Source organism: Otolemur garnettii, unplaced genomic scaffold (genome assembly GCF_000181295.1).
Source record: "Otolemur garnettii isolate 467f Iridium unplaced genomic scaffold, OtoGar3 scaffold00007, whole genome shotgun sequence".
NCBI lineage: Eukaryota > Metazoa > Chordata > Mammalia > Primates > Galagidae > Otolemur > Otolemur garnettii.
The window spans coordinates 9679657-9694047 of record NW_003852402.1 but is presented as its reverse complement, the minus strand read 5'-3'; the positions used below and the strand labels follow the sequence as shown (position 1 = coordinate 9694047).

The 14391-nt window shown below is 54.0% G+C and overlaps 1 protein-coding gene across 3 annotated transcripts in view; it reads right to left on the bottom strand.

Moving 5' to 3' along the window:
* TMEM184B (transmembrane protein 184B) overlaps positions 1–14391 on the bottom strand; it is a 51946-nt gene continuing 37555 nt past the window's right edge. For all 3 annotated transcript variants that reach the window (XM_023509458.1, XM_023509459.1, XM_003783207.3), the window contains exons 4-9: positions 8515–8605; positions 7938–8013; positions 5268–5359; positions 4052–4221; positions 3449–3643; positions 1–485 (exon numbers count right to left, since the gene is read on the bottom strand). In XM_023509458.1, the coding sequence (XP_023365226.1) occupies positions 244–485; positions 3449–3643; positions 4052–4221; positions 5268–5359; positions 7938–8013; positions 8515–8605 (866 nt within the window). In that variant the 3' untranslated portion in view covers positions 1–243. The remainder of the gene's footprint in view (positions 486–3448; positions 3644–4051; positions 4222–5267; positions 5360–7937; positions 8014–8514; positions 8606–14391) is intronic.

Below are 14391 nucleotides of genomic sequence, written 5' to 3'. Positions count from 1 at the left end.
GCCCTCTGTCCCTTGTTGGGGCAGTGTAGGGGCAGCCATGTAAGAATATTCCTGAAGCCTCGTGGGTGAGCCTGGGCAGACAGCATCTGGCTGCTCCTCTGGAAGCGATATGTGTTTCTGGTCCAATAAATAAAGGGCAACACCAAAGCTATGCCAGCTCCCTCTAGCTTGGCTGTGAGGCTGGAGGTGGGCGCCGCTTGCCATCGGCCAAGGTGCCAGCACTTTCCCCACCACGGCCTACACCTAGAACTCGTCATCAGAGCTGAGCAGGAGAGTCTTCTCATTGTCGCGGGCACCACTGAGGCTGTGGGAGCGTGAGAGACTGTGGGCACTTCCGCGCCAGGTAGGCCCGGGCTCCAGTGTGGACTGCTGTGTGTACTGCTGGTAGGCAGGTGAGAAGTTGTGGATGGCATCCTGCACGATGTCATGTGGGTTCATGGTCTCCTTGAGACTGCTGGAGATGCTCTTCATGGGGGCACAGCGGCCTGCAGGGCAGGAAGGGCAGCGAGAGGGAGGCTGCTCAGCCCTTGCCCCTTATGCTAGGGCAGCACCCCCACCCCAAGTCTGTCGTTCAACCATCTCCTCCTGGAGCAGAGGATGGGTTCCAGGACATGAGAAAGGGCAAAGATATGACTCCCATGGCTGGGGAGTGGGAGTGACAAGCAGCCAGGGAGCCCCAAGGAGGTGGCTCAGACGTCAAAGGGTCACTGGCAGCCAGGTCAGGCAGATGGGAAGGGTCCCAGGATGCCCCAAAGAGTCTAGGAGGGGCTCAGCAGTGACTAAATTTGGGTACACTGGGGATGAGTGGCTGGTAGCCAGGAGGGCCTGGGCTCCACAGGGCCAGCCTCCTGCCCCCACACCTGGGGAGAGGGACCAGGGACCAGCCCTGCCAAAACCAGGCTGGCCTACACCCACAGCAGAGTAGACACAACTCATGGGCTCCCTACTCCCACATATGCTTCCTCTCCATCTACTAATGAATCGCCTCCAGGGGCTCAGGCAGAAGAATGCCCAGGCCACAAAGCTGAGCTATAAGGCTCCAACTCAGGAACCCAGTTGGAGTCTGGGTTGAGACATCTGATTCAAACTATGAGCTCTTCTACCCTTCATGTTCTCTGTCATGGAAACATCACTAAATCCCCAGAGATCCCATGAATGAGCTCTATGCCCCTAGAACTCAGCAGGGAACATTCCAGAACGAGAGACCTGGACAGAAGCAGCAAGCTTTATGAAGGGTGGCTCCTGGCAGGCAGGCACTCTGGGCTCTCCCACCCAGGGGGGTCTGTGGGAAGATGAGGACACAGAGAAGGAGCTACATAAAGAGAGAGGCATGCTGGTGACAGTGACCAGAACGGACGTGCAGGACAGACGTGTAGACCCAGAGCACGACCTACCGTAAGGGCCGTACGTTGGCACTGCCCATGGCCAAACCCGCAGCAAAAGCAGGGCAAGGGGGGCGGGGAGAGAAGCAAAGAAATAGAGAAGACAAGAGACAGCTGAGTGAACAATGCCCCCACCCCCTGGCCCACCAATGCGACACACCACATCCTTCTCTTCCCCCGCCCCAGGTCCCATGGGCACCCAGGCAGCTCCAAGAGCACCCTAGGGATGAGAGCCTAGGGATGACTCCTCCCATGTCTGCAAAGGGATCACTACTCCCACAATGCTCACACCAACAGGGACTATCCCGCCTGGCGGTCAGAGTTCATCCTGCAGGTCTAGGTCAGGACACCCCATTCCACTGTTCTTCAGGCATGACTAGAGCTACATATGGACCACATACTTTACGAACCTCAAAACACTTCACAGACAAGGAAACTGAGGCTCAGAGGGAGGAGCTACTTGTGCAGATCACATGACAAAGCTGGCTTTGCACCCAAGCCTAACCTAAGAACTGAGAGGGGCTGGACCCTGGTAGAGGATGGCCAAAGGGTCCAGGACAGCAGTGAGGCAGCTTCCCCCCACCACGCTGCTTCTTGCTGGGTAGGTGTATCTGAGGGCAGTGTGTGGGAAGGCAGCCCCGGCTGACAGCACAGAACCTCTGCAGAGCTCCACAGTGCAAAATGGTCTCTGTGTGGCCCCACCTGGAGCTTGGGGTGGCTCCAGGCTCCATGTCCAAGTGCAGTTATCCTCAACAATGCACGGGCATTTGCTAGATGCTTTCAACCGGGGGCACCAGCTTGAAAGCCAATAGAGGGTCAACCACAGCAACTACAGACTGAGAAAGTGACCAAGGGTTCCCAGCGAGCAAGTGTGTTGGGAGAACAAAGCCAGTGCAGGCATCTCAGGGCCTCTTCCCAACAAGGGAAGGCATAGGGGTAGTTGTGGGGAGGAAGTGGGGCCTTCTACATGCCACTCCACTCACACAGGGCCTCAGGGGCTGCGCTGGCACTGGCGAAGGAGTTTCTTGCTGTCAGCCTCTTGGGAAGGACCCCTGGGTAGGTGTGTTAGACCAGGAGGTTGTCCTCTTCCCAGTCCCTCCTGCCTCCTCCCTGAGTAAGTCAGTTTCAGACATTCTCAGCCTCCTCTGCTTCATCCCCCCTCCATACACACACACACACACAGCCTGGAAGCCAAGGCTGCCCTCCCGGCCTACAACTTCTCCGCTCGGCAGCAAGTCACCCTGGGAGCTCTTAAAGAGTTGGCACACCCAGTCTGCGAGCCCAGACCGATTACTGAGGAATGAGGGTGGGGCTGACTCTGGCACTTTTAAAAAGCTCTCCAGGGCATTTTCCTACACAACTGGGGCAGCTAACCACTGTTCTAGCAAGGATCAGCAGGTGTAAAAAGAAAGCTATTAAATGCTATTACCATCTGAGTCTGTTTCTTAGAAGTAATCAGGGTTTTTTGTTAAAACACACACACAGGCAGTGCCTGTGGCTCAGTGGGTAGGGCGCAGGCCCTATACACGGAGGATGGTGGGTTTGAGCCCAGCCCTAGCCAAACTGCAATGAAAAAATAGCTGGGCATTATGGTGGGTGCCTGTGGTCCCAGCTACTTGGAAGGCTGAGGCAAAAGAATCGCCTAGGCCCAGGAGTTGGAGGTTCCTGTGAGCCACGGCACTCTACCAAGGGCAATAGAGTGACACTGTCTCTACAAAAAAAAAAAAAAGGTACACACATGAACTTCAGATATGAGAGAATTATAGGACAAATGGATAACCAGACACAGTGCTAGGTGTCAGAAGCCCTCAGAAATCTGTCTATTCATTAGAGAGAGACTCTGTCCCCACTTTCTATACCATCTCTGGGTGTCCACACTTGAACCTGCAGGAGACATGTAGGCTAAGCCCCCAGGACCAATTGGTAGTGCTCATGGGAGGGTGGGAGTTCCTCCTTATCCTGCCCCCCACCTTGACCTCTGCAGCCCCTTCCCCACATGTAAACTGGGGATCCCATGACCTGACCCAGCCACACCCATAGGACCCTGTGGGCATCCTGGTTCATACCTTGTGCGTCCAGCCTCTTGTCGGCATAGACCTTGTAGGTGAAGGCATGCCGTAGGGCCAGGGCTGCAAAGAACATCTCCACACAGATGATGAAGTCCTGGTAGCCAGCTGCCACAGTACCCTCACCCACTGACACACGGGCTGAGTGGATCTTGGGGATGGCCCCACACTTCTCTAGGATGGCCAGAAGCATGCCTGGATGGGAAGCACAGGAGTCTGGACCCAGACTGAACCCCTTCCCAGGGTCCTTCCCCATGCTGCTCTTCCCGGATGCCTGTATGCCCCAGTAAGGATGGGAATGGCCACACAAAGCCCTGGCCTCTGGAAACCCTACTCTCCTAGCTCCCAAACAGCTACTAAAATTGAGACATCATAGATTATATGGATCCCCTCATCCAAAGCTCCCCCAGCTCCTGTGAAATTTTGCCCTCAGCAAGTGTCCATTGAACTGAGTCCCCTGGAGCTCCAGACCAGGCTCACCCAGGACAGCCCACAGCCTGAGCCACACAGCCACCAGGATCAGCAAGCAGGAGGACCCAGGCTCAACTGACAAGGCGCACAGGAGGTGTCACAGCACTCTGGGGGGTGGGGGAGAGGGCTCACCCTGCCAGAAGGAGAGAAAGATGACGGACTTGACCATGAAGAACTTGAGGACGGGGCTGTAGGGGCTGAGCAGCTCCCGGGTGGCAAAGTAGAAGAGGAAGAGGGCGTAGAGGGCCAGACTGACAGAGATGTTGTAGATGATGGTCACATAGAGGTAGCCACTGGTGACGCTGCAGGATGGGAACAATGTCTGGCTGGATAAATCCTTGCTGTAAATGGAGCCCTCCCCACACACTCCCGTCTCCAGCCCCCACGGCTCTTAGCTATACTCCCGGAGCAGAGCTCAGGCCTCTAAAGAAGGGCAGGTGATCACAGCTCCAGGACAAGCCAGCTTGCAGCCTCTGCTTCTCTCACAGGCTTAAGCTCTGGGGCCCACACTCCTGATACTGGACACCGTGTGAAAGCCCAACAGTCCATGGCCAAGTCACACCCTCTGACTTCAGTTTGCTCCCTTGCCCTGCTGGGGCTACCATGTGGGTCACAGAAAGTGTGTGTGAGCTCGGCGCCTGTGGCTCAAGTGGCTAAGGCACCAGCCACATACACCTAAGGTGGTGGGTTCAAATCCAGCCTGGGCCCACCAAACAACAATGACGGCTGCAACCAAAAAATAGCCAGGCGTTGTGGCAGGCGCCTGTGGTCCCAGGTACTTGGGAGGCTGAGGCAGGAGACTCGCTTGAGCCCAGGAGTTGGAGGTTGCTATGAGCTGTGATGCCAGAGCACTCTACCTAGGGGGACAGCTTGAGGTTCTGTCTCAAAAAAAAAAAAAAAAAAAAGAACGTGTGTGTGTGTGTGTGTGTGTGTGGGGAGTACTCGCAACCACAGGGCCAGAAACGTGGTTACTGGTGCTAACCCCCAAATGAAGTGTGTGTGAACAATTGACACAGCAGGGGCTGTATGCCCTGGAGCTTGGGACTGCCCCTGACCTCACTCCCTGCCTCAGGTTGCTGCCGGTTGTGCCCTATCCCCTCATGGCACCACTCTGCAGCCCCCATGTGGACACAACTAGCACCAAGGACTCATTCCTGCGTTAGCAGTAGGGTCAACTACAATGGTGGCCACTGCTAAGCTTAGGCTCAGAGGCGCAGGGAATTGTGAGTAGCATGGAACATGGGAAGGTCACTGCTGTGGGGCCCATCTGACAGCCCCTTCCCTGAGCCAGGGCACCACCCTGCACCCACGCTCCTCTTCCAAGAGTAAGGGAGGGCCCATTGCTTACTCAAAGTCCCCATCTCTGTACTTGCCGAAGGCCTGAAGAATTACGGTGCTGACTGCCATGAGTGGCTTCACCACACAGAACTGTAGGGTGGCCTGTTCGGGAGAGAGAAGGTCAGGAGTTGAGAAGGAGCAGGGGTCCTGCTGGAGGAAATGGACACCCAGGTAGAAGAGGTGGGAGAGGGCCTCCTCTTATCCGCCCCATCCACCTCTGGTCTGGTTCCTGGTGAGCAGGGGCTTCTGGGGATGGAGATGACCCACAGGAACACCAGGTGGGGAGCTGGGAGCAGCTCAGAGCTTGTGGACTCCAGAATCCTGAGCTAAGTGTGAAATGCATCCTGGCCAGCTCCTAGCCGTACTAGCCAGGATAGTCCTTGCCTCTTGAGTGCAGAACCACTGGAGAAATGGACACATGCCAGGGTCACTGCTGTGGGGATGCCAAAGCCAGACAGTCAGTACCCTCTTGGAGGAATCCCACCTCTGAGCATTTAGTAAAGGCTCCTAGCCCCCCAAAGAATTCCTTAGCCTGGTGCTCCCATTTCCCTACAGAGGCCTTAGTAAACTCTAAGGGAATCCACAGTGCCCATAAAAACCACCAGAATCACCATTCTCCTGGAAACAAATAAATTTAAGTGACGAGACCCCTTTGGAGAATCTAAAGGCCCATCAGTGAGACGAAGCTAGTATGGCTCCAAGCAGGGTGAGGAGCCTGGTGCAGAAAATGTGACCTGCTGAAGCCTCACTGTCTGCCCTGAGGGGGCATCTGAGGAGTGGAGTCCAGGAGCCGCACCATGGGGCTGCTTCATAGAGAGGCATGTATACCAGACAGAGGTATGGTCCCTCTCTCAGGAAGCCCCAGAAAATTTCCTTGACCCCACACCTCACCTGGAGAAGTGGGACCCGCACCCTGCAGGAAAAAAGGAAGAGTGGCAGTTTGCACAATCCAAGTTATGAGCCTGGGAATGGGCTGGAGCTCTTCTGTGTCAGTTCACTTGGTGCTCCATGATGTGGGAAACACCATCATAGCCATCTTACAGATGAGCAAACTGAGGCACAGAGAAGCTGAAGTGGCATCAGAGCCCAAGCTAGCAGGCCCCAGAGCCATCGCCCCGCTGTACCACTCAACAGTTCCCAGCCAGGCTAGACACCAGGGTCAACTAGGGGAGCTTTAATCAAGTGGCAGGTCTCTGAGCTCTATTCCAGACCTCCTCAGTCGGGCTGGAGTTAGAGGGTGGCTGATCTGGGAATCCCCGCTTTTAACAAGCTCTCCAGAAGATGCAGACACTGGGAGCTGGCCTGAGGATCTCTAAGGCCCGACCTGTGCCTGCCACGGTAAAGGGATGAAGAGGCTTTCTCTGTTCTCTGTCCTCTTACTACCTCTCCCTGTCACTTCCAGGATTGACAGCAGAACATCTGAACACACAGGGCTAGGGAACAATTTACAGCAAGGCCGTGCTAGCTAAGAATCATGAGATCAAAACTTTGTAGACAATATAATCATTAAACAAGGCAGTGAGTCACAGCTGGGCTGGAACCTGGGCGGCTAAACCAACTAGTAAACATTGGCTCTGAATGCCCCACTCTGAGCCCAGGGCAGCTTTAACTCTTTCCCTGTGTTTCTAGAGGGGAGATTCTGAATTTAGAAACATACTAGGAAAGAAGATCTGGAAATAGAACTGGCGACCTGGCCCGTCCAGGTAGATGCCTGTGGGTGTGCCCATACTGAGGGCCTGCATCCCACACGAAAGGGAGCAGAGGAGCCAGCCTCTCTGCAGGCCACAGTGACTTGGTTGTGGGTTTTGTTTCCTCTTGTGACTACTACTGGTGATGCTGGAGAGGCTGACGGAGGCCCTGGGGAGTCCCAGAGGAGATTGATGAGAGGTCACGAAGACTGCATGTGGCTCCTCAGCCCCCACCAGAGACAGGACGCCACAGGCTCTCTGCAGCACTGTGTCCAGTGCTCCATCTGCAGGCTTTCATCTGTTTCTCTCAGCTACATCTTGAGATCACTGTCATTACGGGCAGTGATGGGCATAAAGCTCAGACAGGTTAAGTAAATTATCCAAAGTTGCATAGTTGGAGAACCTAGTATCAGAGCCAGACACCCAGGCCTACACACCCAGCACCACCTCGAGGCCTCTACCCTGGCTACTGCAGACCACCCTCAGGGAGGGCAGCTGAGGAAGCCAGAGAGGCTGGACTGCCAAATGGGAAAGGGGAACAAGACCAGAGAGAAAGCACTGGCCTGTTCTGTCTTGTGTCTCTGATGCCAAAACCCTCCTGCCCTCTAGCCATAGCTGACGAGAAGTTTGCAAACTGAGATTCTAGAATCTCTATGAGCTTCCTCTGATTTTCACACATCAAGATTTGGTCAAAAATGAGCAAGAGTTTGGGGCCAGCTCCTGCCCAAAGCCAAACCAGACATTCCCAGGACACCAGGACTCCCAGCACAGCCCCTCTGAACACACGCTGTGAACATGGTACCTTCCTAACAGTCTGAGGAGGCAGGTGCTGGGAGCTTGGGGGGCTCGTAGGGAAAGGAACCTCTACAGGTGGAGGTTGGGGCAGCCTCTGGGTTCTCCCCACCCCTGCAGCTACTGCTGCAGGACACAAACCCAGACTCTAAGTCCCAAGCCTGTTCCTCCTGACCTGGGCAACTACCCAGGGCACACACCTGTTTGCAGAACCGCAGAAATCCGATGGAGTAAGTTTTTCCCCAGAGGCAGCACGTGCCGTACATACAGCTGGACCTGGAAGAGACAAGTGCATGAGAAAGGGTGCTGAATGAAGAATCAGGATGTGGGAAAGGTTGGGGTTGGGGACAGCTGCCCTCCAGTGCATGCAGACAAGCTGGGCAGAGGTCTGGGGCAGCCCTGGAGCCCAAGGCCAAGCACAGGAGAGCAGGGCAGAGTGTCTACTCGTGCCATGGGCCATGAGGGATACAGGTCTGCTCTGGCCCACGGGGTGACAAAACAACTTGGAGAGCGGTGAGTGGAAAAACAGCAGGAGGGAGAAACAGACAAACAGGAAAGGACTGAGGCTGAGACAGGAAGAGAGAGAGGAGAACAAGCCAGAGGGCCCTCCCCAGAGGTCAAATGAACAGTCTTGCTCAGGAAGTGCGGGAGAGTGCCGCAGGTCAAGATCACAGGCAGAGACAGACTATATGTCCAGCTGACGCCAGAGCAGCTCAAAGAACATAAGGCCCAGGAAAACGGGGTGCTTTGGGGGCTCCCAGGACTGGTCGGACTCACTCGATGGGCTTCCCCCTGATCTCCGCCATGATGGAGCTCTCTCCCCCGAGGTACTCGTAGCACAGGCTCAGGAAGTTATAGATGACCAAGGCTGTGGAAAGTGCCCAGGGAGAACCACTGAAATCAGCAGAGCAGGTCACAGACAGCAGATTTCTACGCAGCAGTGAGATGAAGGGGCCACGGCCACATACAACAGCAAGGAGCACCCTCGGGGACAAAGGGATGTGCAAAGGAGCCCAAAAGGAACACGCAGTTACAGTCCATTGGTCAGTGCAAAATCAGCACGGCTGTGTCACCTTGCTCAAGGTGCACATCTGCACTGGGCAGACCATAAAGGCAGGCAAGAGGGTGACTGCCACCAGAGCAGGACCGTGTGGGGACACTGAGGTCAGGGTGGGTGCCTTGCAGGCTGGCACTGTGTGCATTCCGGGGTGAAATGGTGTTGGCTTTATGATTATTAGTTTTACACACTGTGTGCAGAGACTTTACAACAATATACGTTTCTCCAGAGGGATCTTGGGAGAAGTTCCAAGCAAGAATAAGAGAGCAAAGCCTTCATCCACTCAACAACTCGCACAGGTGAGTGGTGTGTGCACAGCTTTGTAGCTGTGACAAAACACGCGAGGCAGGCACAGATTATAGTGCAAATGTCTTGGGAAGCTCAGCCAGCTCCAAGGTGGGACATACTCAACATCCCCACACAGACCCCAAATCTGTAACAGTGAGTGATGGCACAGTTACAGTCTGCTGCGAACGTTGATCCTGTAAATACAGCCATTCTCAGTAACTAGTCTCCCGATCGGAGGGTTTCTGCTGTGTCACCCTCCTGCATGGCGACAGAAGCACAGGAAGATGCCAGGATGGAGGAAAGAGAGCAAGTATAGAGAGAAGGGGAATGAGGACGAGGACATGGAAACCAGGGGAAGTGTCCAGCAGAAGTATAAGGCTAAGGGACTGTCACAATAGGTCAGCAGAACAGGTCAAGGGAGCCAGGGAGCCCTGCTGACAGAGGGCTCCTTCCCATCCAAGCCCGCCAGCCCCGAAGCACAGGCCCCTGCCCGTGCTCACGTCCCTCCCCAATAGGACTCAATGCTGCCCCTGGACCTCTATGAAGACCCGCTGGTTGGAGTGCCCTCCCTGGACTCCCAGAACCCTTCAAACCCAGCAGGGGTGCTGCGTACTTTGAGAAGTCTCTATCACCAGTGACCGGCATGGACATTAATGCCTTCTCAACCATGGACCTGATCCAGGACACTGCCCAGTATTTCTACCCTGTGTCACACTGAGCTACTATGATCCCCTGAAAGGGAGCCTTCTCCTTCCCCAGAACTTAGGAGTGACTCACCCAGGGCACACCACAAACGTCTGACTGCCCAACTAGACACAGAAGGCCCTGGCAACACATTTTTAGGCAAAATCGGCCTTCAGCAATTAGGAAAGGAATATACAGTATTTGGGGTACTTTAGGCCACTCACAGTTGCTCGTCACCAGGCAGCATCCTACATATAAGTGACACATAGCCCTTGATCATGCTTTGCTGTGACTGTCCCTTCACACACATAATAGCAGAGAGTCTGCAATGTGACTCTACCTGTGTTGAGGCTGGGCTTCAATTTCATCTTCTATTAATGGGGATCACAGGGGCACAGGGGGCTGTGAGGTTTAATGGAGTAGGCGAAGTATTCAAAAGGGCGGCCAGTGCTCAGCAGAGCTCTCTGGGTGCTGGCTGTCCTGGCTGTTACTGTTTGCCTGCTTGCCTGCCTTGCTCAGGTTCAGATGCCCCTTGATGGGTTGGAGGCTGTGCCCTGCCTACCTGGGGTGGAGGCAGCTTAGGATGTCTGGTGATGGCAGGAGCCTCCACTAATCTCCAGAACCCACAATTCACTGGCAAGAACTCTGAAGCAGAGGGAAGGGGTATGGGCACCATGCAAGCCATCTAATGTCAGCCTGATAATGACCTTTGCCAAAAACCACACAAGACCCAGTGGAAAAGATGTATTCACTCTAAGCTGGGTCCAGCTATACTGAGGCTGATGGTATTTCCCAAAGATGGCTACACCCTGTGATGTCTATACCCCTCCATTGAGAGGTAGGGTCTCAATTCCCTCCCTTTGCATCCAGGTGGATCTGGGTGACTTCAGCATAAGTGGTGTTTTATGACATCAATTTGGGGGTCAGAAAAGTCTTCTTTCCTCTGGGACCCAGCCACCATGCTGGGAGGAAGCACAGCTAGTCCCTATTAAAAGCCCACATAGTGGCTCGGTTCCTATAGCTCAGCAGCTAGGGCACCAGCCACAAACACTGGAGCTGGTGGGTTTGAATCTAACCTGAGCCTGCCAAACAACAATGACAACTACAACCAAAACATACCCGGGCGTTGTGGTGGGCACCTGTAGTCCCAGCTACTTGGGAGGCTAAGGCAAGAGAATTGCCTAAGCCCAAGAGTTTGACATTGCTATGAGCTGTGACATCCCAGTACTCTACCCAGGGTGACACAGTGAGACTCTATCTCAAAATAAAAAGAAAAAAGCCACACAGAGAGTCACACATAAAGGGAACTGAGGCCCTCAGCTGACAACCAGCATCAACTCCCCATACAAGAGTGAGCCTTCAGGTGACCCCTGCCTGGCCTTCGAGTTCTGCTGAGGCTCAGACTCCACAGAGCAGGGACAAATAATCCCCGCTGTCCCCTGTCCAAATTCCTGACTTACAGTATCTATGAACAAAATTAATGGTGCCTTATACTAGTATGTTCTGGTCAGATGACTGATTTAGCCTCAGTAAAGGGCAAGTTCCAGGATGAACCAGGATCTCTCACATACCCCCAGTAGTCTCATTCTGGCCCTGTTGCCAAATTCCAGAGGCAGACCCAGCTGGGATGCCACCTCCTCTGTCCTGTCACTATGCTCATGTCACACACTACCTGTCCCTGTGATATATCCCGTCCTCCTAGTACGAGAGGCAGGAGAAAGCAGAGCAAGGAGCCACGGACGCTGTAGCCAGACTGCCTGGGCGTGGGCTGTGGTTCCACCACTCAGGAGCTGTGCCGCCTCACTCAAGTTTTTGAAGAGTTCCATGCCTCAGTTTCCCATCTACATGCCCCATCTACATCTTGGAGGTGTTCAGGGGACGGGGGGTTAATGTGTAGAGCTTTAGATAAGGTTGAGCTCACAGGGAACAGTCCACAGCGTGTGGCCTATTGTTCCCTGTGGACTGTAGACTCCTTGTAGGCAGAAGTCCCGCCCCCAAAGAATCCCAGAGGGCCCGGTGCCATATCCTTAATCAACACTGAAGGCATGAGCAGATAGACAGGCATGCGCCATTGCCCCAGGTGAGGCTGCCGAACTAATAGTGCGGGAAGGCGGGGCAGGCAGGTGCCACTTACTCTTAGTTTCCCTGCTTGAGCCAAGAAAGGAGTCCTTATCTCATAGAGGTGACAGGGCATCTTGTCCCTAGGATCAGACAGGACCTACATGTTTAGCTTAATGTAAGAGACCGTTTCTACCAGGCAGAGACAGAAGGCAGCTGCTCCCTGCCGGCAGAAGAAATCCCGGCTGGCATCTCTCCGCAAACATTCTCAAGGGCTCTCTTCTAACCCCAAGACTTGAGACTTTCTTTCCTCATCAAAGTTCTCTCACTGGGAGCTGCCTGCATAGGAAGTTACAGTCAAGAGATTGCTCTCTACTCAGCCCCCCATCAGCCAATGACTGCCATGGCACTGCCCTGAGGGTCCCCAGGGAGGAGACCACTTCTGTCAGCAGCTCCCAGACATACCCTCTGATTCTTCAGTCACCTACAGTGCCCCATCACACGGTGTGGGACCTGATGGCTCAGGGCACACCAGGCCACTCTAAGCTCCCCTCCTGTGCAGACCTTCAGTACTGAAGCTAGGTGCCAGCCTGTCTGTTACACAAACACTCTGCTTATCTGGAAAGACTTGGGGTATTCCATATTCCAAATAACTGGTGGATGAGCCTTGAAAACTTAATTTTGACCATGTTAGAATTCCTGCTCAGTAAGTAGGGGCCTCAGGACAGTCTTTCATCCCTTCTCAGTGACTGGTCACTCTGGATGGGAATGAGTACAGTGGGCTGCAGAGGGACCTGCCCGGCCCCAAGCTATTCCCTGCGGCTCTCCTGCCCCTCCCTCCAGGCTGTTCTGGCCCTTGCTGTTCCTGCTGAGTCCTGCTTCTTGCCACCCAAAGACTGTTTCTGATCTCTTCTCCACTGGCTCCTCCTTTCTTTCCTCGAATCGACTGAGTTCTTGTAATCTTTGGCTCTAACTGCCAGAGCCAGGGCCAGCAGGAACTCTGGTCAGCAGGTGCCACAGCCAGCCACAGAGTCCTCCTGGCAACAAAACAGCCTTGGCTCATTTGTGGCCCTGTGTCTGTGGCCCTCAGCTGTGTTCACCCAGCTGGACTCTTATCAGAGAAGATGTTTCACTTTAGGACAGACACCAGGAAGCTAAGTTTGTGCAAAATCCAAAACAGGGCGAAGGAAGCATCACTCTCTAATTGTTTCTCCCATGCATGTAAAATTGCTTTCCTGAAGAGGCGTTCACACTTCCCAGGGGGGGAAGCCGGTCCTTCACTACAAGTAGGAGCAACACGCTAACTCGGAGGCCCAGGTGTGAGTTTGGCTGCTGGCCCTTACTATCTGGGTCATCTTGGGCAACTTCTACAACTAACTCAATTTTGTTTTACATTTGTAAAATGGGGATGGTAATATACACTGTAGCAGGCAGCAGAGAGATGAGAACGAACTCACAGTGGTGAAAAATGGGAAGTAAAACTGTGACATGCCACAGAAGGCCCCTGCACCCCTCTGATCATGGAAATCCCCAAGGCTGTCACAGATAGCCACTTCAACCATCCCCTCCTCCCCCAGCTCCCCTGCCCCCGCCAACACTAATCAAACACTAAGTGCATATTAGGGGATGGTTCCCACCTGCCTCCATCTGCCCCATACACCTCTGGCGGCGCATCCTCTGAATCGCAGCCCCAGCATGAAGCAGTGGGACCCTGGGCATGTCACTCTACTTCTCTGAGATTCAGCCCTCTCCTTGGAGAATGGGAACTCTAGCTCTAATTTAGCAGTTCACATGTGGAATACTTACCTCTGCAACCTTCCCCCCTTCCCCTCATAATGCCATTGAAACGAGGACAAATGGGGCTGGGGTACAAATCTTCCAGGACAAGGAGAATGACAACAGAGGCAACAGACAAGAGGCACCAGTGAAACCTCTGGACAATACAGCCTGATCACTGAACTCTGGGGAGCAAGGGAGAACCCCACAAAACCTTAACACTGAATGTGCCAGGCAGCTCCAAGAGCTGCGGGTGAGGTTGCAGATGGAAAACGGCTCAAAAGTTGTTACTTTCAAGAGAGGTTGAGAAGGTTCTGCCCTGGCTCAGCTAGGGACAGAAAATACAAAGACCGAGTCTAAATACAACGGGTAAGAGGTCCCTGCAGGTGCCTTCTGTCACCCTGCACTCATAACTGTCCCATGCTTTCCTCCAGGCAGAAGAGGAGAAAATTACTCTCTAGAGAAACAGGCCTAGACTCAAAAGCCTTTATTTGGTAACTGCCCCTAATGCTGCATAAAAATGGCAGAGGAAACATCCCATGTTCTATCACTTAGCTGGGAGACCCAGTAATTTTAAGCCTAATTCTTAAATATTAAAAATAGCTGGCTTGGCGCCTGTGGCTCAAGTGGTTAAGGCACCAGCCACATACACCTAAGGCAGCGGGTTCGAATCCAGCCTGGGCCCGCCAAAAACAACAATGATGGCTGCAACCAAAAAGTAGCCGGGCGTTGTGGCGGGTGCCTGTGGTCCCAGCTACTTGGGAGGCAGAGACAGGAGATTCGCTTGAGCC